The sequence below is a fragment of the Littorina saxatilis genome, linkage group LG3 (genome assembly GCF_037325665.1).
Source record: "Littorina saxatilis isolate snail1 linkage group LG3, US_GU_Lsax_2.0, whole genome shotgun sequence".
NCBI classification, from domain to species: domain Eukaryota; kingdom Metazoa; phylum Mollusca; class Gastropoda; order Littorinimorpha; family Littorinidae; genus Littorina; species Littorina saxatilis.
In genome coordinates this window covers 56,234,086-56,257,987 of record NC_090247.1, presented here as the reverse complement: position 1 = coordinate 56,257,987, position 23,902 = coordinate 56,234,086, and the positions used below count along the sequence as shown (strand labels likewise).

Genomic DNA, 23,902 nt, shown 5'->3' with positions numbered 1-23,902 from the left:
CACTCACGCGCACGCACACACACACACACACACACACACACACACACACACACACACTAGCAAGCACTCACGCACGCACGCACAAACACACCAGTACGCACTCACGCACACACACACACACACACACACACACACATACACACACACACACACACACACTTACAGACAGACACACACACTCACACACTAGCAAGCACTCACGCACTCACGCCCGCACGCACTCACGCACACACACACACACACCAGTACGCACTCACGCACACACACTCACACACACACACACACACACACACACACACACACACACACACACACACACACACACACACACACACACCAGTACGCAAACAAGGTGTTGAGTGCACTAAGAGCTCTCTATATAGCGTTGTCCTGAACTAACTGTAATTTGATGTGCTCGTCTATTTCAATCAAACGCTCATTGCACAAGTATATGGATAAAGCAACAAAAAACAAGTCGCGTAAGGCGAAAATACAATATTTAGTCAAGTAGCTGTCGAACTCACAGAATGAAACTGAACGCAACGCAACGCAGCAAGACCGTATACTCGTAGCATCGTCACTCCACCGCCCGTGGCAAAGGCAGTGCCCGTGGAATTGACAAGAAGAGCGGGGTATTCGTTGCGCTAAGAAGGATAGCACGCTTTTCTGTACCTCTCTTCGTTTTAACTTTCTGAGCGTGTTTTTAATCCAAACATATCATATCTATATATTTTTGGAATCAGGAACCGACAAGGAATAAGATGAAGTGTTTTTGAATTGATTTCGAAAAAAAATTTTTGATAATAATTTGCATATATTTAATTTTCAGAGCTTGTTTTTAATCCGAATATAACATATTTATATGTTTTTGGAATCAGCAAATGATGGAGAATAAGATAAACGTAAATTTGGATCGTTTTATAAATTTTTATTTTTTTTTACAATTTTCAGATTTTTAATGACCAAAGTCATTAATTAATTTTTAAGCCACCAAGCTGAAATGCAATACCGAACCCCGGGCTTTGTCGAAGATTACTTGACCAAAATTTCAACCAATTTGGTTGAAAAATGAGGGCGTGACAGTGCCGCCTCAACTTTCACGAAAAGCCGGATATGACGTCATCAAAGACATTTATCAAAAAAATGAAAAAAACGTATGGGGATATCAATCTCAGGAACTCTCATGTCAAATTTCATAAAGATCGGTCCAGTAGTTTGGTCTGAATCGCTCTACACGCACGCACGCACGCACACACACACACACACACACACATACACACACACATACACCACGACCCTCGTTTCGATTCCCCCTCGATGTTAAAATATTTAGTCAAAACTTGACTAAATATAAAAACAGTGGCGACAGCGCGCAAAAGAAAACAAGTCGCGTAAGGCGAAAATACAATATTTAGTCAAGTAGCTGTCGAACTCACAGAATGAAACGCAATGCCATTTTACTCGTAGCATCGTCAGGCCACCGCTCATGGCAAAGGCAGTGAAATTGACAAGAAGAGCGGGGTAGTAGTTGCGCTAAGAAGGATAGCACGCTTTTCTGTACCTCTCTTTGTTTTAACTTTCTGAGCGTGTTTTTAATCCAAACATATCATATTTATATGTTTTTGGAATCAGGAACCGACAAGGAATAAGATGAAAGTGTTTTTAAATTGATTTGGACAATTTAATTTTGATAATAATTTTTATATATTTAATTTTCAGAGCTTGTTTTTAATCCGAATATAACATATTTATATGTTTTTGGAATCAGCAAATGATGGAGAATAAGATAAACGTAAATTTGGATCGTTTTATAAATTTTTATTTTTTTTTACAATTTTCCGATTTTTAATGACCAAAGTCATTAATTAATTTTTAAGCCACCAAGCTGAAATGCAATACCGAAGTCCGGGCTTTGTCGAAGATTACTTGACCAAACTTTCAACCAATTTGGTTGAAAAATGAGGGCGTGACAGTGCCGCCTCAACTTTCACGAAAAGCCGGATATGACGTCATCAAAGACATTTATCAAAAAAATGAAAAAAACGTTCGGGGATTTCATACCCAGGAACTCTCATGTCAAATTTCATAAAGATCGGTCCAGTAGTTTAGTCTGAATCGCTCTACACACACACACACACACACACACACACACAGACACACAGACACACAGACACACGCACATACACCACGACCCTCGTTTCGATTCCCCCTCGATGTTAAAATATTTAGTCAAAACTTGACTAAATATAAAAAAAAGACCAAAAAGTACGGTACTCACATATTTACGAAGGTAAAAAAAAAACACTGATGGAAAGGACAACGCCGTCGAATCTGCCCTGGCGACCGCTTTGTAATGTATTTATGTTTTGAAATGCACACACACACACACACACCCACACTGGCACGCACGCACGCACACACTTACGCAAGTACACACACACACACACACACACACACACACACACACACACACACACACACACACACAAACACACACATGCACTGGAGAAAAGCAACAACAACTAAACTATACTAGCCGTCGGTAAGAAAAAACAAGTTGCGTAAGGCGAAATTACTACATTTGGTTAAGCTGTGGAACTCACAGAATGAAACTGAACGCACTGCATTTTTTCACAATGACCGTAGTCCGCCGCTTGTGCTAAACGGAGTGAAACTGACGAGCCTGTTTAGCGCGGTAGTGGTTTCGCTGTGCTGCATAGCACGCTTTTGTGTGCCTCTCTTCGTTTTAACTTTCTGGGCGTGTTTTTAATCCAAACATATCATATCTATATGTTTTTGGAATCAGGAACCGACAAGGAATAAGATGAAATAGTTTTTAAATCGATTTCGGAAATTTAATTTTGATCATAACATTTATATTTTTAATTTTCAGAGCTTGTTTTTAATCCAAATATAATATATTTATATGTTTTTGGAATGAGGAAATGATGTAGAATAAGATGTACGTAAATTTGGATCGTTTTATATAAAAAAAATTATTATAATTTTCAGATTTTTAATGACCAAAGTCATTAATTAATTTTTAAGCCACCAAGCTGAAATGCAATACCGAAGTCCGGCCTTCGTCGAAGATTGCTTTACAAAAATTCCAATCAATTTGATTGAAAAATGAGGGTGTGACAGTGCCGCCTAAACTTGTACAAAAAGCCGGATATGATGTCATCAAAGACATTAATCGAAAAAATAAAAAAATGTATCTGGGGATATTATACCCAGGAACACTCATGTAAAATTTCATAAAGATCGGTCCAGTAGTTTACTCTGAATCGCTCTAGCTCTACACACACACACACACACACACACACACACACACACACACACACACACACACACACACACACACACACACACACACACACACATACACCACGACCCTCGTCTCGATTCCCCCTCTATGTTAAAACATTTAGTCAAAACTTGACTAAATGTACAAACATACTAGGCAGATAGAAGTGCGTGATTGCATTACTCTGGTGGGGCCGATTATTTTAAACCCCACTTTAAGGGCTTGAAGGGCCATTCATTTCCACCTTTTGATCTTACAATTCTTTTTACATTTTTACAAGTTTTGACTAAATGTTTTAACATAGAGGGGGAATTGAGATGAGGGTCGTGGTGTATGTGTGTGTGTGTGTGTGTGTGTCTGTCTGTCTGTCTGTCTGTCTGTGCGTGTGTGTGTGTGTAGAGCGATTCAGAGTAACTGTTTGTGTGTGTGTAAATAGTATTGTTGACACGTTTTTATACAGTAGCCTATTGTGGTTCTTGTGCCTAGGCTGTGTATTGGATTGTCATTGTATGCCTGCATCATTAGTTGTCAGTAATTATTACATGTGCTGATTGTTCTCTTTGTCTGCGCGCGTATAGTATGTTGGTTATGTTTGGTCATAGTATGTTTGTTTATGTTTGGTCGTTATCTTTGCCTGTGCGTGTATTGTATGTTTGGTCGTTTTCTTTGCCTGTGCATGTATAGGTTGTTGGTTATGTTTGGTCGGTTTCTTTGCCTGTGCGTGTATAGTATGCTTGGTCGATGTATGTATTGTAAAGCGCTAAGAGTAGACATTTTTCTAGAATAGCGCTATAAAAGTTTGCATTATTATTATTATTATTAAACTACTGGAACGATCTTTATGAAATTTTACATGAGAGTTCCTGGGTATGATATCCCCAGACGTGTTTTTCATTTTTTCGATAAATGTCTTTGATGACGTCATATCCGGCTTTTTGTAAAAGTTGAGGCGGCACTGTCACACCCGCATTTTTCAATAAAATTGATTGAAATGTAAAATCAACCTGGTTTTTGGCTCACGTAAGTATAGCCTATGCGATCGTAACTTTGTCTGTCTGTGCGTGCGTGTGTGTGTGCGTGTGTGTGTTTGTGCGTGTGTATGTCCGTGGTAGAAACTCTAACATTTGAAGACGTCACATTACATTGACGTCACATTATGACATAAGAGGGTTAGACGTCACACGAAGGAAGTACTGAAAGTCTCGGTCATTATTATTTTGAGCGGGCCGAAACTAGTGTACATGCAGACAGACAGATCTAGACTAGATCTAGTGTCTCGCTTTCTTGCACAGTTTCACCTATTCTCTTTCTCTGTGTGTGTGTGTGTGTGTGTGTGTGTGTGTGTGTGTGTGTGTGTGTGTGTGTGTGTGTGTGTGTGTGTGTGTGTGTGTGTGTGTGTGTGTGTATGTGTGACGGAGTGATTGAGTTTGTGTTACTGTTTGTCGATTTCTTACGTGAGCCTTGATGGCTTCGCCTCTTGTTTTTCTGAATTTGGTAGGGGAAGGAATATTGGCATGTTTAACCCATTAACTGTTTTTAACACAAAAATCATCATGACAAAGAACGCATCTGCCTAGTTTTAGTTGTTGGCTCACGTAAGTGTAGCCTATGCGATCGTAACTTTGTCTGTCTGTGCGTTTGTGCGTGTGTGTGTGTGTTTGTTTGTGCGTGTGTATGTCTGTGGTAGAAACTTTAACATTTCGTCATTTGAAGACGTCACATTATGGCGTAAGAGGGTTAGACGTCACGCGAAGGAATTACTGAAAGTCTCGGTCATTGTTATTTTTACATTTAGTCAAGTTTTGACTAAATGTTTTAACGTAGAGGGGGGAATCGAGACGAAGGTCGTGGTGTATGTGCGTGTGTATGTGTGTGTGTGTGTGTGTGTGTGTGTGTGTGTGTGTGTGTGTGTGTGTGTGTCTGTGTGTGTGTGTAGAGCGATTCAGACTAAACTACTGGGCCGATCTTTATGAAATTTGACATGAGAGTTCCTGGGTTTGATATCCCCATACGCTTTTTTCAGTTTTTGGATAAATGTCTTTGATGACGTCATATCCGGCTTTTCGTGAAAGTTGAGGCGGCACTGTCACGCCCTCATTTTTCAACCAAATTGGTTGAAATTTTTGTCAAGTAATGTTCGACGAAGCCCGGACTTCGGTATTGCATTTCAGCTTGGTGGCTTAAAAATTAGTTGATGACTTTGGTAATTAAAAATCTGAAAATTGTAAAAAAAAAAAAAATTTTTAAAAACGATCCAAATTTACATTCATCTTATTTTCCATCATTTGCTGATTCCAAAAACATATAAATATGTTATATTTGGATTAAAAACACGCTCTGAAAATTAAATATATAAAAATTAATATGAAAATTAAATTTTCGAAATCAATTTAAAAACACTTTCATCTTATTCCTTGTCGGTTCCTGATTCCAAAAACATATACATATGATATGTTTGGATTAAAAACACGCTCAGAAAGTTAAAACAAAGAGAGGTACAGAAAAGCGTGCTATCCTTCTGAGCGCAACTGCTACCCCGCTCTTCTTGTCAATTTCACTGTCTTTGCCGTGAGCGGGTGACTGACGATGCTACGAGTATGCGGTCTTGCTGCGTTGCATTGTGTTCAGTTTCATTCTGTGAGTTCGACAGCTACTTGACTAAATGTTGTATTTTCGCCTTACGCGACTTGTTTATTTTGAGCGGGCCGAGACTAGTTGGCAGTCGTGTCCCTGTAAGTAGGCTACATGCAGACAGACAGATCTAGATCTAGTGTCTCGCTTTCTTGCACAGTTTCACCTATGCTTACTCTGTGTGTGTGTGTGTGTGTGTGTGTGTGTGTGTGTGTGTGTGTGTGTGTGTGTGTGTGTGTGTGTGTGTGTGTGTCACTGTGTGCGTGTGTGTGTGTGTGTGTGTGTGTGTGTGTGTGTGTGTGTGTGTGTGTGTGTGTGTGTGTGACGGAGTGATTGAGTTTGTGTTACTGTTTGTCGATTTCTTACGTGAGCCTCGAAGGCTTCGCCTCTTGTTTTTATATTTAGTCAAGTTTTGACTAAATATTTTAACATCGAGGGGGAATCGAAACGAGGGTCGTGGTGTATGTGCGTGTGTGCGTGCGTGTGTGCGTGTGTGTGTGTGTAGAGCGATTCAGACTAAACTACTGGACCGATCTTTATGAAATTTGACATGAGAGTTCCTGGGTATGAAATCCCCGAACGTTTTTTTCATTTTTTTGATAAATGTCTTTGATGACGTCATATCCGGCTTTTCGTGAAAGTTGAGGCGGCACTGTCACGCCCTCATTTTTCAACCAAATTGGTTGAAAGTTTGGTCAAGTAATCTTCGACGAAGCCCGGACTTCGGTATTGCATTTCAGCTTGGTGGCTTAAAAATTAATTAATGACTTTGGTCATTAAAAATCTGAAAATTGTAAAAAAAAATAACAATTTATAAAACGATCCAAATTTACGTTTATCTTATTCTCCATCATTTGCTGATTCCAAAAACATATAAATATGTTATATTCGGATTAAAAACAAGCTCTGAAAATTAAATATATAAAAATTATTATCAAAATTAAATTGTCCAAATCAATTTAAAAACACTTTCATCTTATTCCTTGTCGGTTCCTGATTCCAAAAACATATAGATATGATATGTTTGGATTAAAAACACGCTCAGAAAGTTAAAACAAAGAGAGGCACAGAAAAGCGTGCTATGCTTCTTAGCGCAACTACTACCCCGCTCTTCTTGCCATGAGCGGTGGACTGACGATGCTACGAGTATTCGGTCTTGCTGAAAAATGGCATTGCGTTCAGTTTACTTCTGTGAGTTCGACAGCTACTTGACTAAATATTGTATTTTCGCCTTACGCGACTTGTTATATTTAGTCAAGTTTTGACTAAATATTTTAACATCGAGGGGGAATGTGTGTGTGTCTGTCTGTCTGTCTGTGTGTGTGTGTAGAGCGATTCAGACTAAACTACTGGACCGATCTTTATGAAATTTGACATGAGAGTTCCTGGGTATGAAATCCCCGAACGTTTCATTTTTTTGATAAATGTCTTTGATGACGTCATATCCGGCTTTTCGTGAAAGTTGAGGCGGCACTGTCACGCCCTCATTTTTCAACCAAATTGGTTGAAATTTTGGTCAAGTAATCTTCGACGAAGCCCGGACTTCGGTATTGCATTTCAGCTTGGTGGCTTAAAAATTAATTAGTGACTTTGGTCATTAAAAATCTGAAAATTGTAAAAAAAAATAACAATTTATGAAACGATCCAAATGTACGTTTATCTTATTCTCCATCATTTGCTGATTCCAAAAACATATCAATATGTTATATTCGGATTAAAAACAAGCTCTGAAAATTAAATATATAAAAATTATTATCAAAATTAAATTGTCCAAATCAATTTAAAAACACTTTCATCTTATTCCTTGTCGGTTCCTGATTTCAAAAACATATAGATATGATATGTTTGGATTAAAAACACGCTCAGAAAGTTAAAACAAAGAGAGGTACAGAAAAGCGTGCTATCCTTCTTAGCGCAACTACTACCCCGGTCTTCTTGTCAATTTCACTGCCTTTGCCATGAGCGGTGGACTGACGATGCTACGAGTATACGGTCTTGCTGAAAAATGGCATTGCGTTCAGTTTCATTCTGTGAGTTGGACAGCTACTTGACTAAATATTGTATTTTCGCCTTACGCGACTTGTTGTTGTTATTATGATGGGCAGTATTGAACAACCAATACACGGCATTTCAATCAATCAATCAAAATGAAGCACAATCCAACACGATTTGACGCTGAAGAAACATGATATGTTTATATTTTGTGTCACAGACAGACACAGTAATTTACTTGTGTTCAACAAAGATGACAAACACACACACAGAACACTCAATCGGAGCTGCAGACACTGCTAGCCGGTACCCCAGCAGGGTGACAGGTACACGTGGCCAGGACACCGTTTGCATCAACATTCTTGCCTGGTGGGAGCTTGTGTAACGCAATGGGCTGAAGCGGGTAGAGTCCTTGCTTCCCCCTGGGTACCCCCATGTAGTTCTTGATCTGGTCCTCGATGGTGTAGACGATGTTGGCGTTGGCCGGGTCGCTGTAGACGTTGTTCCTCTCCTCGGGGTCCTGTGACGGCAAGAATTACAATGTTTGCTATAAGTAGTTGGCTCAATGTCCTTTTCAGGACCTTTTCACATAAGATAAGATAAGACAAGAAACTTCAATGTCCATTTTCATGTTACATAAACATGGACATTTTTCTTTTAGCACCACATCACATTTCTACAAACAGAAACACACGATGAAAAAGCATTATCGAACATGAATCAACTATATTACATGAGCATTTAAAGGTTCTGAACTTGTCAAATCCAGGTGCACGGAGCCCCTGGGGCTTTTAGTCATACCTCAGGCACCTATCCGTTAGAAGAACTACCAAGTTTCATTGACTTGCACCCAAAGAGTCAAGAACTGCGGTTTTTTTACGAATTAATTTCGTACTCGGACCCGGCTGGTCTTGACCTATTTTTGGATCTAAATTTAGATCAGGTAGATCACCACATCATGCACAAAAAGACACGTCACTAGCAAACTATGTCAGACGTCATCATGAGTTTGTGTAAAACAAAATGGAGGCCGGAATCACTCAGTTGAATCGAACTCCGACCAAACACCACGTAATAACTAGGTTAATTTATGCACTCGCGTGAACAAGAAACTGTCGAGCTTCACAGATGTCGTCGTTGGGTAGTTTTGGGTTTGTTTTACTACCATAGGAGGATTTTTGAACTGTAAATGCACTCAGCTGCAACAAAAACGCAAAACGAAGGCTGTGAGCTGCACTGTGCCTTTAAACAATGAGCATTTATAACATTTTGTTACAGTGGAAACCCCCCTTTTAAGACCTCCAAGTTAAGACTTGTTCCTTTTTAAGACCTTGATTTTTCAGAATTTCTGTTCATAACATCTGTACATTTACCCCCATCGATTTTCGTTCGTCCAATACCTTTTGTGTTTGACCGCAAAAGCCAAAAGCCTACACGCATATCTGAAGATCCGTGAAAAATGCTTTGACAGATTGGAAAAGCTTCAAAATCTAGTCTAGAAACTGACCGTCTCGATATTGTAGAGGGCGTTCTCAGTCTCCAGCGTGGTGCCGTCCAGTCCCCAGGGGTAGCTCTGGTTTAACAACAGCTGGTAGGGAGGGAACCAGCCACACTTCTTCGTGGGTCCTGGTTTACCTCTGTCAAACACGAAGTAAAATGGTCATAAAATAATTACCTTTGAAGATGTTTCTGCCTGCCAAACGGTTGTGTGACGTGTCTAGTGTGTTGGCGAAGTGTCTTGTGCTTGTCACTTCTCGCTTTCAGCCCTCACCGCTGGCTAGCACCGTCTGTCCTTTTTAGGACAATGCGAAAAGAGAGCAGAATGCGTCAGTCTCTCCTGCCAGTACAATAACCTCTCCACAACAAGCCCTATGTAGTGCCTCCATCGCGGCGACAGGCGTAAACTGGGTACCGCAAGGCCCCAGGCTAGACTACAAGGACTCGGAGGAGGTTGGCCCCTAGACGTGCGGCATGCGGGCCCACCGGTGTGTGGAAACGCCCAGGTGCCCACGAACCAACCTCCAGCTATGGGTCAAATAGCCGGGCAGGATAGGCTCGTCAACCCTGGCAGGCAGCTATCCTAAGAGAAGACCACTCTGAATTCAAAACGAGGGTAGAGGAGGCTCATCATCCATGGAAGGAAACTTGTCTAGGAGAAGGAAAACTCCGAAATGAAACCCACGCAGTCCCTCGAAGACGGAACGGCACTGGCCTTTTTTAGGCGGGGAGCAGACCGGGTGCCTACGCTATCCTCGACAAATGGTTGTGTCATCAACGAATCAACGTGATGGTGTCGTCTTCATGGATCGCAGCCAGGTGAAGACGGTGCCGGGCCCTCAGCCTCAAAGGGGCCCACCCAATGCGACTGGCGACTCCCACCCATCTGACGTGGCCGGGGATGGGCGGAGTAGAGCTACCGGCTACCAGATCAAAGTCATGCACTGGAATGCTGAGGGGGTGAGGAACAAGAAAATTGACCTTCAGAATTTTCTGAAGCAACAAAATATTGATGTTTGCTGCATGCAGGAAACACATCTGAACAGCAGTCACCGTTTCTCCATTCGAGGGTATGAAACTTTTCGACATGACAGAGCATCAGGACACAAAGGTGGTGTTATCATTCTCGTCAAAAACTCGATGGCCGCAGCGGAGATTTATCGATCCCAGAATGGTGCCACAGAGTGCCTAGGAGTCTGTCTCCTTGCCGGGAAGAAGCCCCTTGCCATCTTCAACGTCTATTCCCCACCAGCCAAGCAGCTTGATCCTCACAACATACCGATTCTCCCCGATCGTTGTCTCATCACGGGCGACTTCAACAGTCACTCCCCGAGTTGGGGCTATCGACAGATCGACAGTAAGGGTGAGGAGGTAGAAGACTGGATGCTCACCAACCAACTGACTCTTCTCAACCAACCAGATGACCCGTGCACTTACTACTCCAGAGCTTGGCGAACCACTAGTAGCCCTGATCTTGCCATCGCCACGGACGATGTTGCCCAGATCACCACACGGGAAGTGAGTTCGCAGTTGGGGGGAAGTGACCACAAGCCTGTCATTCTCAACATGAACGAAGAGAGAAACACCACCACCCAAAAGCAAACACCAAGATGGAACTACAAGTAGGCCAAATGGGGGATGTTCCAACAACTACTGGACAAAAACTGCAGGAAACTGGACTTCAAAGACCAGAACCTGAACCAACATGCTGAACTCTTCTGTCAAGCTGTCTTGAAGGCAGCGAAAAACTCAATTCCGAGAGGCTCCAGAAAGAATTACAAACCAGGATGGAACTCCCACCTACAACAACTCCATGACATGCTCAGCTCCGCCAGAGAAGCCATGGAACTCAACCCTACTGATGAAAACGTCACAGCCCACAACAGAGCCAGAGCAGAATTCACCAGAGAGAAGCTCCAGCAGCTTCGCAACAGTTGGCACGAGAAAACCCAGTCTCTCAACATGGAAAAGGACACAACAAAACTGTGGCAGCTCGCACACACTCTCAACGATGATGTCCAGGAAAGAAAACAAACAGTCCTAGAACTCGATGGAGAGCTTCAAACAGGGAAAAAAAGCAGCCAACACTCTTGCCAACATGTACCAGGAAACCAGTACAGTCAAGTTGCCAAGAGACAGAACAAAAGCAGTCCGAGAAGCCATCCGACAACCCTCAGAGAAGGGCGCCAACAGCAGCTGCATGTACGATCCCATCCGTCTGGACGAGCTGGAAGCCGCCATCAAGGCGCTGAAATGCAAGAAGGCCCCAGGCCCTGATGGAATCAGCAATGACATGCTTAAACACATGGGAACCATCGCCAAGAAAACCCTTTTGCTGCTCTTCAACGAGTCCTGGAAATCAACAACAGTACCAGCCATGTGGAAGAAAGCCCACATAGTCCCTATCCACAAGAAGGGAAAGAACAAGAAAGACCCCAAGAGCTACAGACCCATCAGCTTGATCAGCTGCCTCGGTAAGCTGATGGAGAGAATCCTCAACAGAAGACTGATCTGGCACCTCGAGACAAACAGCATGTTGACCCCAACCCAAACAGGCTACCGAAAGAATCGAAGCACGGAAGACCAGCTGGCTCTCCTAGCGCAGGAAATCGAGACTGCCTTCCAGGAGAAGAAGAAAGTGGTGAGCGTGTTCTTCGATTTATCGGCTGCTTTTGACAAAGTGTGGCGAGAGGGCTTGCTCCTGAAGATACACCAAGCTGGAATCACAGGGCGGATGTTCGGATGGATCAAGTCGTTCCTCCACGAGAGATCGGCAAAGGTTCTCCTTGATGGACATGAAAGCGTGAGCGTCAAGATGAGAGAGGGCGTGCCGCAGGGCGGAGTTATCTCCCCTACGTTATTCCTTGTCTATATCAACGACATCACCACCTCCATTCCCAGACTGGTTTCCAACACGCTGCACGCAGATGACTTAGCAGTCTGGCACGCTTCAGAGCATACCACCACAGCAGCCTACAGACTCCAACAGAGCGTCGACAGTATCAAGAAGTGGACTGACGACTGGGGACTTGAAATCAACCGAGTCAAAACCGTCTCCACTGTCTTCAGCTTGTCGACCTCCAAGGAGAAAGTTCAGCTCAAGCTGGGTGACACTGTCCTGCCCCAAGTAGACACTCCAACTTTCCTGGGTGTGAAGCTTGACCGGCGCCTGTCCTGGAAGCCACACATAGAGGACATGGAATCCAGAGGCATCAAAAGGCTCGCCCTCATGAGAAAGTTGTCAGGCACAACATGGGGTGCAAACTCCAAAATCCTGAAGAAAGTCTATACAGGAACTGTCAGACCCGTGCTTGAATATGCTTCAAGCTCATGGAACACAGCAGCCAAGACCAACAAAACCAGACTAGACAAGGTACAGAACCTTGGTCTCAGAACTATACTTGGTGCAATGAAGACGACACCCATTACAGAAATGGAAAAGACTGCGTCAGTTCAGCCCCTGGAAGCCAGAAGAGAAGAAAAACTCCTCATCCAAGGAGAAAAGATGAAACGTCTCGAGAGCCACCCACTCCATGACAAGCTCCAAGCACTTACCAAAAACCGCCTCAAGCGCCAAAGTCTGAACCATCAGATAAAGGAGCAGCAGAGAAACAATGCTGACATTCTGACTCCAAGCCCGACCCAGTGTGAGCCTCTGACCAGCACAGATTGGACTCCACAACGCCTAGGAGCGGAAATCAGAACAAGCATTCCAGGCGTCACCTCCAAACAGAACCAAAGTGACGCCGCTCTGAGAGCCCTGGCGCTGGACGAAATCCACCAACGCTATCCAGCCAGCAAGTGGACTCTTGCCTACACTGATGGCTCAGCAGAGGATGCAACGAGGAATGGAGGTAGCGGAGCATACATCTTGCAGCCCAAGAAGCCCCCAACAACACTGTCAGCTCCAAGCGGAGCCCTCAGCTCCAATTTCAAAGCTGAGGTCAACGCGCTCTCCCTTGCAGCAAGCTTCCTCAACTCAGTGGAAGAAACACCAAAGAACACTGTCTTCCTGACCGACTCAGTCTCTGCACTACAAGCCCTCGAATCCAGCAACACAGACCAGAGCTTGGAAGAGCTGAAGCACCAGATCAGCACCCTCGCCAGGAAGTCCACAGTCGTCCTTCAGTGGATACCAGCACACTGCGGAATCTCTGGTAACGAGAAGGCAGACGAGCTCGCCAAGAATGGCAGCAAGATGGAACAGCCAAACCACTGCCAGTCATATCGAGAGGCAAAGACCCTCATAAAACACAGATGGAAAGAGAAATTCACCAACAAAACTTCTGGCTACAAGCCACAAAAAGACCCCCTCCATCTCCTAAGCCGTGCTGAGCAGGCTATCATCTTCCGCCTCCGCACTGGACACTGCTGCCTCAAAGCACACCTAAGGAGGATAGGTGTAGCAGAGTCTGCCACATGTGACTGTGGAGAGGGAGATCAGACTCCAGAACATGTTCTCCAAGCATGTCCCCTCCTCGACCAACTGCGGATCCAGACATGGCCTGACCCAACAGATCTGAGGACCAAAATGTGGGGAGCACTGGAGGACCTGGAAAGAACGTCCATGTTCATGGCATCCTCCAGATTCCGAGTCTGACACAACCGTCGTACGAAGAAGAAGAAGAAGAAGAAGATGTTTCTTACTTCTCGGTTTCTGTCATTCCCACACAAAGCAACACTCATAAGCTTGAGCTTGTTGTTGATCCTTAACATGTATTCTGTAGAATTAGCTATGAATTGTTGAAAAAAAACCTCTTTAAACCAAAGCAACACCCCTCTGTCACACACAACGTAAATGCCATGAAATAACAACACTGTAAGTTGTACCTTACTTCTCGGTTTCTTTCATTCCCACACAAAGCAACACCCCTCTGTCACACACAAAGTAAATGGCCATGAAATAACTACACTGTAAGGTGTATCTTACATCTTTCATTCCCACACAAAGCAACACCCCTTTGTCACACACAGAGTAAATGCCATGAAATAACTACACTGTAAGGTGTATATTACATCTTTCATTCCCACACAAAGCAACACCCCTTTGTCACACACAGAGTAAATGCCATGAAATAACTACACTGTAAGGTGTATCTTACATCTTTCATTCCCACACAAAGCAACACCCCTCTGTCACAGACACAGTAAATGGCCATGAAATAACTACACTGTAAGGTGTATCTTACTTCTCTGTTTCTTTCATTCCCACACAAAGCAACACCCCTCTGTCACACACAAAGTAAATGGCCATGAAATAACCACACTGTAAGGTGTATCTTACATCTTTCATTTCCACACAAAGCAACACCCCTCTGTCACACACAAAGTAAATGGCCATGAAATAACTACACTGTAAGGTGTATCTTACTTCTCGGTTTCCTTTATTCCCACACAACGTAAATGGCCATGAAATAACAACACTGTAAGGTGTATCTTACTTCTCGGTTTCTTTCATTCCCACACAAAGCAACACCCCTCTGTCACACACAGAGTAAATGCCATGAAATAACTACACTGTAAGGTGTATCTTACATCTTTCATTCCCACACAAAGCAACACCCCTCTGTCACACACAGAGTAAATGCCATGAAATAACTACACTGTAAGGTGTATCTTACTTCTCTGTTTCTTTCATTCCCACACAAAGCAACACCCCTCTGTCACACACAGAGTAAATGCCATGAAATAACTACACTGTAAGGTGTATCTTACTTCTCTGTTTCTTTCATTCCCACACAAAGCAACACCCCTCTGTCACACACAGAGTAAATGCCATCAAATAACTACACTGTAAGGTGTATCTTACTTCTCGGTTTCTTTCATTCCCACACAAAGCAACACCCCTCTGTCACACACAAATTAAATGGCCATGAAATAACTACACTGTAAGGTGTATCTTACTTCTCTGTTTCTTTCATTCCCACACAAAGCAACACCCCTCTGTCACACACAGAGTAAATGCCATGAAATAACTACACTGTAAGGTGTATCTTACTTCTCTGTTTCTTTCATTCCCACACAAAGCAACACCCCTCTGTCACACACACAGTAAATGGCCATGAAATAACTACACTGTACACTGTAAGGTTATCTTACATTTTCATTCTCACACAAAGCAACACCCCTCTGTCACACACACAGAGTAAATGCCTTCAAATAACTACACTGTAAGTGTAAGGTGTATCTTACTTCTCTGTTTCTTTCATTCCCACACAAAGCAACACCCCTCTGTCACACACACAGAGTAAATGCCATCAAATAACTACACTGTAAGTGTAAGGTGTATCTTACTTCTCTGTTTCTTTCATTCCCACACAAAGCAACACCCCTCTGTCACACACAGAATAAATGGCCATGAAATAACTACACTGTAAGGTTATCTTACATCTTTCATTCCCACACAAAGCAACACCCCTCTGTCACACACAGAGTAAATGCCATGAAATAACTACACTGTAAGGTGTATCTTACATCTTTCATTTCCACACAAAGCAACACCCCTCTGTCACACACAAAGTAAATGGCCATGAAATAACCACACTGTAAGGTGTATCTTACTTCTCGGTTTCTTTCATTCCCACACAAAGCAACACCCCTCTGTCACACACAAAGTAAATGGCCATGAAATAACCACACTGTAAGGTGTATCTTACTTCTCTGTTTCTTTCATTCCCACACAAAGCAACACCCCTCTGTCACACACAAAGTAAATGGCCATGAAATAACCACACTGTAAGGTGTATCTTACTTCTCGGTTTCTTTCATTCCCACACAAAGCAACACCCCTCTGTCACACACAAAGTAAATGGCCATGAAATAACTACACTGTAAGGTTTATCTTACTTCTCTGTTTCTTTCATTCCCACACAAAGCAACACCCCTCTGTCACACACAAAGTAAATGGCCATGAAATAACTACACTGTAAGGTGTATCTTACTTCTCTGTTTCTTTCATTCCCACACAAAGCAACACCCCTCTGTCACACACAAAGTAAATGGCCATGAAATAACCACACTGTAAGGTGTATCTTACTTCTCGGTTTCTTTCATTCCCACACAAAGCAACACCCCTCTGTCACACACAAATTAAATGGCCATGGAATAACTACACTGTAAGGTGTATCTTACTTCTCGGTTTCTTTCATTCCCACACAAAGCAACACCCCTCTGTCACACACAAATTAAATGGCCATGGAATAACTACACTGTAAGGTGTATCTTACTTCTTTAATTCCACACACCAAACAACACGACCTTCAAGCAGCAAATGTGTCTAACCATCCGCTCTCCTTACAATATACGGGTATATAACTTGAAATAACTGTGAGTTACACACACTAGAAGATAATTATTTCACATTTTCCCTTCGGCGCACACAAAGTAAGACAACCTTCGGGTAACTACATATGTTTCTAACTTTGTCTTAAGCATGCAATTAAATGATTAAGAGTTACAATCACTTGAACATGTTAACTTCCTTCTGCCTTCCTTCTGTTGCTTATAATAATACGAGAATTTATAACGCGCACATATCTCACCACAAGGCGACTCAAGGCGCACTCATACACATTCTTTCGCATTAACAACTCATGCACACTCATATAGTAATAATAATAACACGAATATTTGTAACGCGCACATGTCTCACCAACAGGCGACCCAAGGCGCACATACACTCATTCACACACACGGAGACTTAAAGTCATTAACACATACACACCATCAACCATTAAATATGTACAGTTATTCAGGGTGGGATGGGGGTGGGCAGTGTAGAATGCATGGATTATTTGGAAAAAAAGGAATGTCTTGAGTGCAGATTTGAATGATTCGAGGGACTGTTGTTGACGGAGGGGGAGAGGTAGTGTGTTCCATTGGCTAGGTGCTTGGAAAGAAAATGAGCGTTGACCTGCTGTTTTGAGTTTGGTGTGGGGGATGTTGAGCTTAAGGGAGTCGGCAGATGATCTGAGTGCTCGTGAGGGGACATATAGAGAGAGAGAGAGTCAGAGAGATAGGCAGGGGCGAGACCATGGAAGCATTTGTAGGTGAGAGTGTTGATTTTGTATGTGATACGGGCTGGAACGGGCAACCAGTGGAGCTGATTTAGGAGGGGGGTGATATGGTCTCTCTTTTTCTTTCGTAAGACAAGACGGGCAGAGCTATTTTGAATGCGTTGGAGACGAGAGATAGAAGAAGAGGGAAGACCAGCCAAGAGAGAGTTACAATAGTCAAGACGTGAGAGAATGGTGGAAGTGACCAGTTTGGCGGTAGCATCTGTGGTGAGGTACTTGCGGATAGTGGCGATGCGGCGGAGTTGGAAGTAGCAGGTGCGAGAGACAGAAGAGATGTGTTGTTTCATGGAAAGGGTGTTGTCTAGAGTGACTCCGAGATTTTTGACAGCAGAAGACAGAGGGACAGAAGAGTCAGAGAGTTGAAGAGAGTCGGAGGTGGCTTTGGAGAGTTTGGATGTAGTGCCTATTAGAATGGCTTCAGTTTTGTTGCTACTGAGCTGAAGTTTGTTTTCTGTCATCCAATTCTGCACGTCAGTGATAGTGTCAGAGATAGAGGAAAGAAGAGATTCAGACTGGTCAGGGGAAGAGCTGTTGTGAAGCTGAGAGTCGTCGGCAAAAGAGTGGTGGAGAACGTTGTGTCGGTCAAGGATGTGGTCAAGAGGTTGAGTGTAGAGAGTAAATAGTACAGGCCCAAGGACTGAGCCCTGAGGGACTCCGCACTCAAGCCTGATGGGGTCAGATTTCAGTTTGTCAATCGATAAAGTGTAAGGACCATGATGTACCCACACACATTTCATATTTTCCATTTAGACATGTTCACGTTTTTCTATATTCTTTCTTAAAATATAAATGCCAAAAGCTGTACTGTTTTACCGTGATGATGATGATGATGATGATGATGATGATGATGATGATGATGATGATGATGATGATGATGATGATGATGATGATGATGATGATGATGATGATGAGTCAGCTGATAAGTCTGCTGACACGGCTGATGCTACAGGCGATAATAGCGACAAAGACGATCATAATGGTGAAGATAATGGTTGTGATGGTGGTGGTAGTAGTGGTGGTGCTGCCGATGATGATGCTGATGTTGGTGTTGGTGCTAATAAGGCTGATTTTGCTGTTGCTGCTGTTGCTGATTATGATCGAATATGCTTCTGCTGATGATGATACTGGGTGATATTTGTCGTATATCTATTTTTGCTGGATAACAGAGGGTTCTTGTGCTTACTTGATGAGCTTCCATTCATTGTAGCGGTAAGCTGAATTATCTTTCTTTGCCAAGTCGTTGACCGCGTAGATGAATTCCGTTCGAGAGCTTGGTGCGTTGTATTTCAGATTGGGCCACAGGTTCTTCCCATGGACATAGCCTGGCCTGCGTACAAAGAATAAATCGAAATGTCTGTATCCATTTATCATGCTTTACAAAGTTTGCATGCATAACTAATTATGTGATGCAATCATATCAGATCTGTTCACGATGTAAATCTGAAATTATTGTTGTTGTGGGTTTTTTGGAAGAAAAATAGCGTTTGTGTTCAGCCTTTATCACCAACAATTATTGAAAACTAAGTGCACTACTACATTTTACCAACTAGATGTTTTACACTCAGGGATTGTTTATAAATTCCATTTGAGACTGAAACGTGTCGTTGACAGTAAAGTGTTCTGGTCTGTGTGTGTGTGTGTGTGTGTGTGTGTGTGTGTGTGTGTGTGTGTGTGTGTGTGTGTGTGTGTGTGCGTGCGTGCGTACGTGCGTGCGCTTGGCTAGCATGGTGCGTTGTTTTTACATTCAGTCAAGTTTTGACTATATGTTTTAACATAGAGGGGGAATTGAAACGAGGGTCGTGGTGTATGTGTGTGTGTGTGTTGTGTGTGTGTGTAGAGCGATTCAGAGTAAACTACTGGACCGATCTTTATGAAAATTTTCATGAGAGTTCCTGGGTATGATATCCCCAGACGTTTTCTTCATTTTTTTGGATAAATGTCTTTGATGACGTCATATCCGGCATTTTGTAAAAGTTGAGGCGGCACTGTCACACCCTCATTTTTCAATCAAATTGATTGAAATTATGGCCAAGCAGTCTTCGACGAAGCCGGACTTTGGTATTTTTCATTTCAGCTTGGAGGCTTAAAAATTGATTAATGACTTTGGTCATTAAAAATCTGAAAATTGTAATTAAAAATTTGTTGTTATAAAACGATCCAAAATTACGTTTATCGTATTTTTCATTATTTTCTGATTCCAAAAACATATAAATATGTTATATTCGTATTAAAAACCAGCTCTGAAAATTAAAAATATAAAAATTATGATTAAAATTAAATTTCCGAAATCGATTTAAAAACAGTTTCATCTTATTCTGATTCCAAAAACATATAGATATATGTTTGGATTAAAAACACGTTCAGAGAGTTAAAAAGAATAGAGATATAGAAAAGCGTGATATCCTCCTCAGCGCAACCGCTACCGCGCTTTTCTGGATTGTTAATTTCACTGCCTTTGCCACGAGCGGTGGACAGACGATGCTTCGAGTGTACGGTCTTGCGGAAAAAATGCAATGCGTTCAGTTTCATTCTGTGAGTTCGACTGAGCTTGACTAAATGTTGTATTTTCGCCTTACGCGACTTGTTGTTGTTTTCACTTGACATTAATGCTTTCTTTGCTTGCCTATAATGAGGATTTTTTTTCTTTAAAGTGCACACAACTGAAGTCGCCCACAATGATTCCCTCCACTCACGTGGTTCCCCCCGCAGCGTTGACAAGTGTAGGGAGCCAATCAATGGCGTGGATCATGCCAGGCCACGTGACGTTGGTGGCAGCCAATCCCGGCGCTTTGAAAATGGTGTACGAGCGAGTGCCTCCCTCATAGAGAGTCTGCTTGGTGCCACGTAGCGGCCAGTTGACAGAGGAACCGGTCAGTGCCGGACCTCCGTTGTCCGAGAGGAGAAGAATGGTGGTGTTCTCGTAGACATTCTGGTGGTTGTATGAGAGACCATGAGTAAAGGCGGTCATTTTTTTTAATGACAGCAATAGCAAAATCAGAAGACGTCGCCTAAAGCGATATCAAAATTATTTTGTTTATCCAAAACAGTCACTTTTGTTAATCTCCGTCTAGCAATGATGATTAGGCACTCCAAAAGGTATAGCTGTCATTCTTTTCATGAGCCGAAAAAAGGAGGGGTTTTCATTTTGTTTTCTTTTATATTTAGTATGTAAAGCAACAAAAAGCGCCACATTTCAGTAACGGCTTGGTGCGTTGCCTTCAAACTTTATGGGCATTGTGCGAACACATTACATACACAGATTGGTTAGATACAATAGCCGCCAAGCCAAAGCTGACCTTGTCCTTGAGAACTTGCAGCAGCTGACCAATACTGTCGTCTGCTCGGGCCACCATAGCGCAGTGGATCTGTCTTGTGTCGTTGGTCACGTGACTGCAGTACTGGTCTCGGTAAGCCTGGGGGACTTCAAAGGGCTTGTGGGCGGCGTAGTAAGACATGTAGAAGAAGAAGGGCTTCGTGTAGTCAATGTCCTCTTCCAGAATCTTCTTGGCGCGAGTGTGGAACAGATCTGTCGTATAGGTCCCCTAGTGTGAAGGAAATCACGAATAACACTAACAGGCAAAGTTTGATAGTGATATCCGCCACGCGTTTAGAGCGCTAACCAGAGATAATAGAGTGACGTAGTGAAGTGTGGTGCACGTACTGTGAATTCAGCTCACTGACCGAGAGAGTTGATGTGAATCGCAACGAAGATATCGTTACACTTAACCACTGTCCAGCGACAGGGAGGAGTTGTCATAGGAATCGACCGGGAGAAAGGAAGCCCGAGTAGAGCACTTAACAGGTAAATGGAATAAGCATTTGAATACCGTTAATGTTTATCGCATAAGTTGAATCGACTAACACTGTAACTTTAAACATAGCAGACAGATATCTAAGACAAGATGTCCGCTATTTATGTTGTGCAGTGCGTCGTGTAACCGGTCGGAAAGGCAGATAAGCGGCCAGATGACAGAATGAAGGATCTGAGAAGCCGCCGGAATATCACGCCTATAGACCCGCATAGCTGAGATTCGACGGGATTTCTAGAAGCTAGTGCACGGTTATTTTTGTCCTTAGAGTTGGACCATAGTGGTCACAGGGCGGTAAAAACTGAATAGACCGATGTCACCAGGAGCAGGAATTAGTAGTAAAATACATTTCCTGGTGAACAGCAATAGAAGCTGTGTAATTCTGCGTATGACCAGAATTAAAATATGTCTACAATATCTTAATTACTTAAGAGATAAGGAATATTTAGTAGACAGAGCAGACGGTGATTTAAGTCTGCCGTAGTAGAAACTATTACTGGTTTTTGTTGACTACACACGAGCCGTGAGTAGATACCTGTAAACTAGATATCGTGTGCCTGTGAGTTCACGGACTGTTTTTGTAGTTTTATACCTAAGTGAAGGGTAGAGAGTTTTGTCATTGCAATTTTGTACGAGATTGTCATCTCGAGTTGTTTTTTTGCCTACAAAACTGTGAGTACTGGATTTTTGAGTACCTAACATTTATGTTCATGATTGTGTGTATTTGTGTGTATGATGTCATAGCCGTATAATACATACAGTGGAGGGAACGTACCTTTGGCGTTGTGTTTGATTCCTGTATGACAGCATATTAGCTCATTTACATTCATTCACACCTAGAAGGCATTCGAAGAACAAAATATAAATAATTACAAACTGTCCTGCTTTGTTGCTGACGTACTTTATTGTTACATTGAATTTGTTTAGTAATTCAAACGCTACAGAGGATGAACGTCGCTTGGTTATTTCAATGTTTATTATTCTCTTAGGTGCCACGAGCCTGGTTCTGCATAGCTCTCACTACACATGTCGTATGAATTTAGAGCGCGTATTTCCTTTTCTTTATCAACGATAACACATATAATTATTACGCAAAGCAAGGCTCGAAACCTAATCGAGACGATACCCTGTCTAAGCATTTCCAGTATCCTTTCATTTGATTTCATACTTTATCGTCTCAGTGCTGGAATATGTGGGTCAATGAATCCAAGTGGAAAGCTAGCAGCAACAATTAAGAGTCGTGCTACCAAGGTGTGTGTGTGTGTGTGTGTGTGTTAAGGTAAAATCTGCAGCAACTTTCATTTCTGGCATTCTGATCGAGGTTTTGCTCCTTCCACGGCGGTAACACGGGGGCTGGACATATACCGTGTTTGAGCCATCGCATAAAATTGACCCGTGTCCGCCCAAGCCTGGATTCTCACATGAGGATCGTAAGTTCAGTGCTCTACAAGATTAGCTACCAGACCATCCCCTGTCTCTACCAGGGCTCCCCACAGACGCCCCTTCTGGAGGGTCCCGGGACCCCCAGTTTCAAGTTGTAGAGTGTCCATGGACCCCCACTGCAGAATTGTAGAGGGTTTCAAGGGTCCAAAAGCCGAAAAGTCCCGGTGTACTTATAAAACATTGTGGTCACGCATAGTCGTGCTGTGTACAATAGCTGACGATTACAGTCTGAAAAAGTATGTACGGTACGCACGATAAAGGAAATTTAGTACGTCCCAGGACCCGCTCTTTTAAAGTTTAGTGCGTCCCGGGACCCCCTCGATACATTTCTAGTACGTGTTTTTGGCTTCTAGTGCGTATAGGACGCAGGGACGCGCACTTTGGGGAGCCCTATGTACCCTCTCATACCATTGCAGCAACACGTGTGGACAAAACTACTAGATGTACCATGATAACAATAAAACCAAGAAAGGTATGTTGTTGCAACGTCTAACTAATGACAAAACAAAACGTTACGTTCGCAGATATATCGACCCAGCGGTCTTATAAGTGCACAGACAAACGCTAATAAGACAACACTTATCTTGATAAAATGTTCAGCAGCTTGCAGTGAAGAATCATTAGGCAAAAACAAATGGTGGTTAAGGTAACATAGCCCAAAAAAATAGGGTAGGAAGGTAGGCAATCACTTTTTTTTTCTTTTTACTTTTTTTTTAATGTGTACAAATTAAACCTACTTGACAGGGAAATAAGTATGCGACTCGAGCGCTTTCGCTTTCATTGCGTTTTCTGCACTCGTTTTCTTGTTGTTGTTTTTTTGTTGTTGTTTTTTGACAAATGTAATAAAAAGTTATAGGGTCGGCCCCTAACAATAGGGTAGGTCGGGTTATCGTAACCACACCTTCTTTTTTTTTTAGGCCTTAGTGTTTGTCTGTGCGTTTAAAAGACCGCTAGGTCGATATATCGTTGAACGTTACGTTTTGTTTTGTCATTCATTAAACGTTCCAACAACATACTTTTCTTGATTTTTGGCTCACGTAAGTGTAGCCTATGCGATGCTAACTTTTGTCTGTCTGTGCGTATGTATGTATGTGGTAGAAACTCTAACATTTGAAGACGTCACATTACATTGACGTCACATTATGACG

At 42.7% G+C, this 23,902-nt stretch overlaps 1 protein-coding gene across 2 annotated transcripts in view; it reads right to left on the bottom strand.

Annotated features, from left to right (window-relative positions):
- Positions 1–8,106: 8,106 nt before the first annotated feature.
- Positions 8,107–23,902, bottom strand: part of LOC138962734 (arylsulfatase B-like) — a 39,984-nt gene continuing 24,188 nt past the window's right edge. For both annotated transcript variants that reach the window (XM_070334672.1, XM_070334673.1), the window contains 5 exons: positions 20,799–21,044; positions 20,196–20,431; positions 18,686–18,829; positions 9,438–9,567; positions 8,107–8,450 (listed from right to left, as the gene is read on the bottom strand). In XM_070334672.1, coding sequence (XP_070190773.1) covers positions 8,208–8,450; positions 9,438–9,567; positions 18,686–18,829; positions 20,196–20,431; positions 20,799–21,044 — 999 coding nt within the window. In that variant the 3' untranslated portion in view covers positions 8,107–8,207. The remainder of the gene's footprint in view (positions 8,451–9,437; positions 9,568–18,685; positions 18,830–20,195; positions 20,432–20,798; positions 21,045–23,902) is intronic.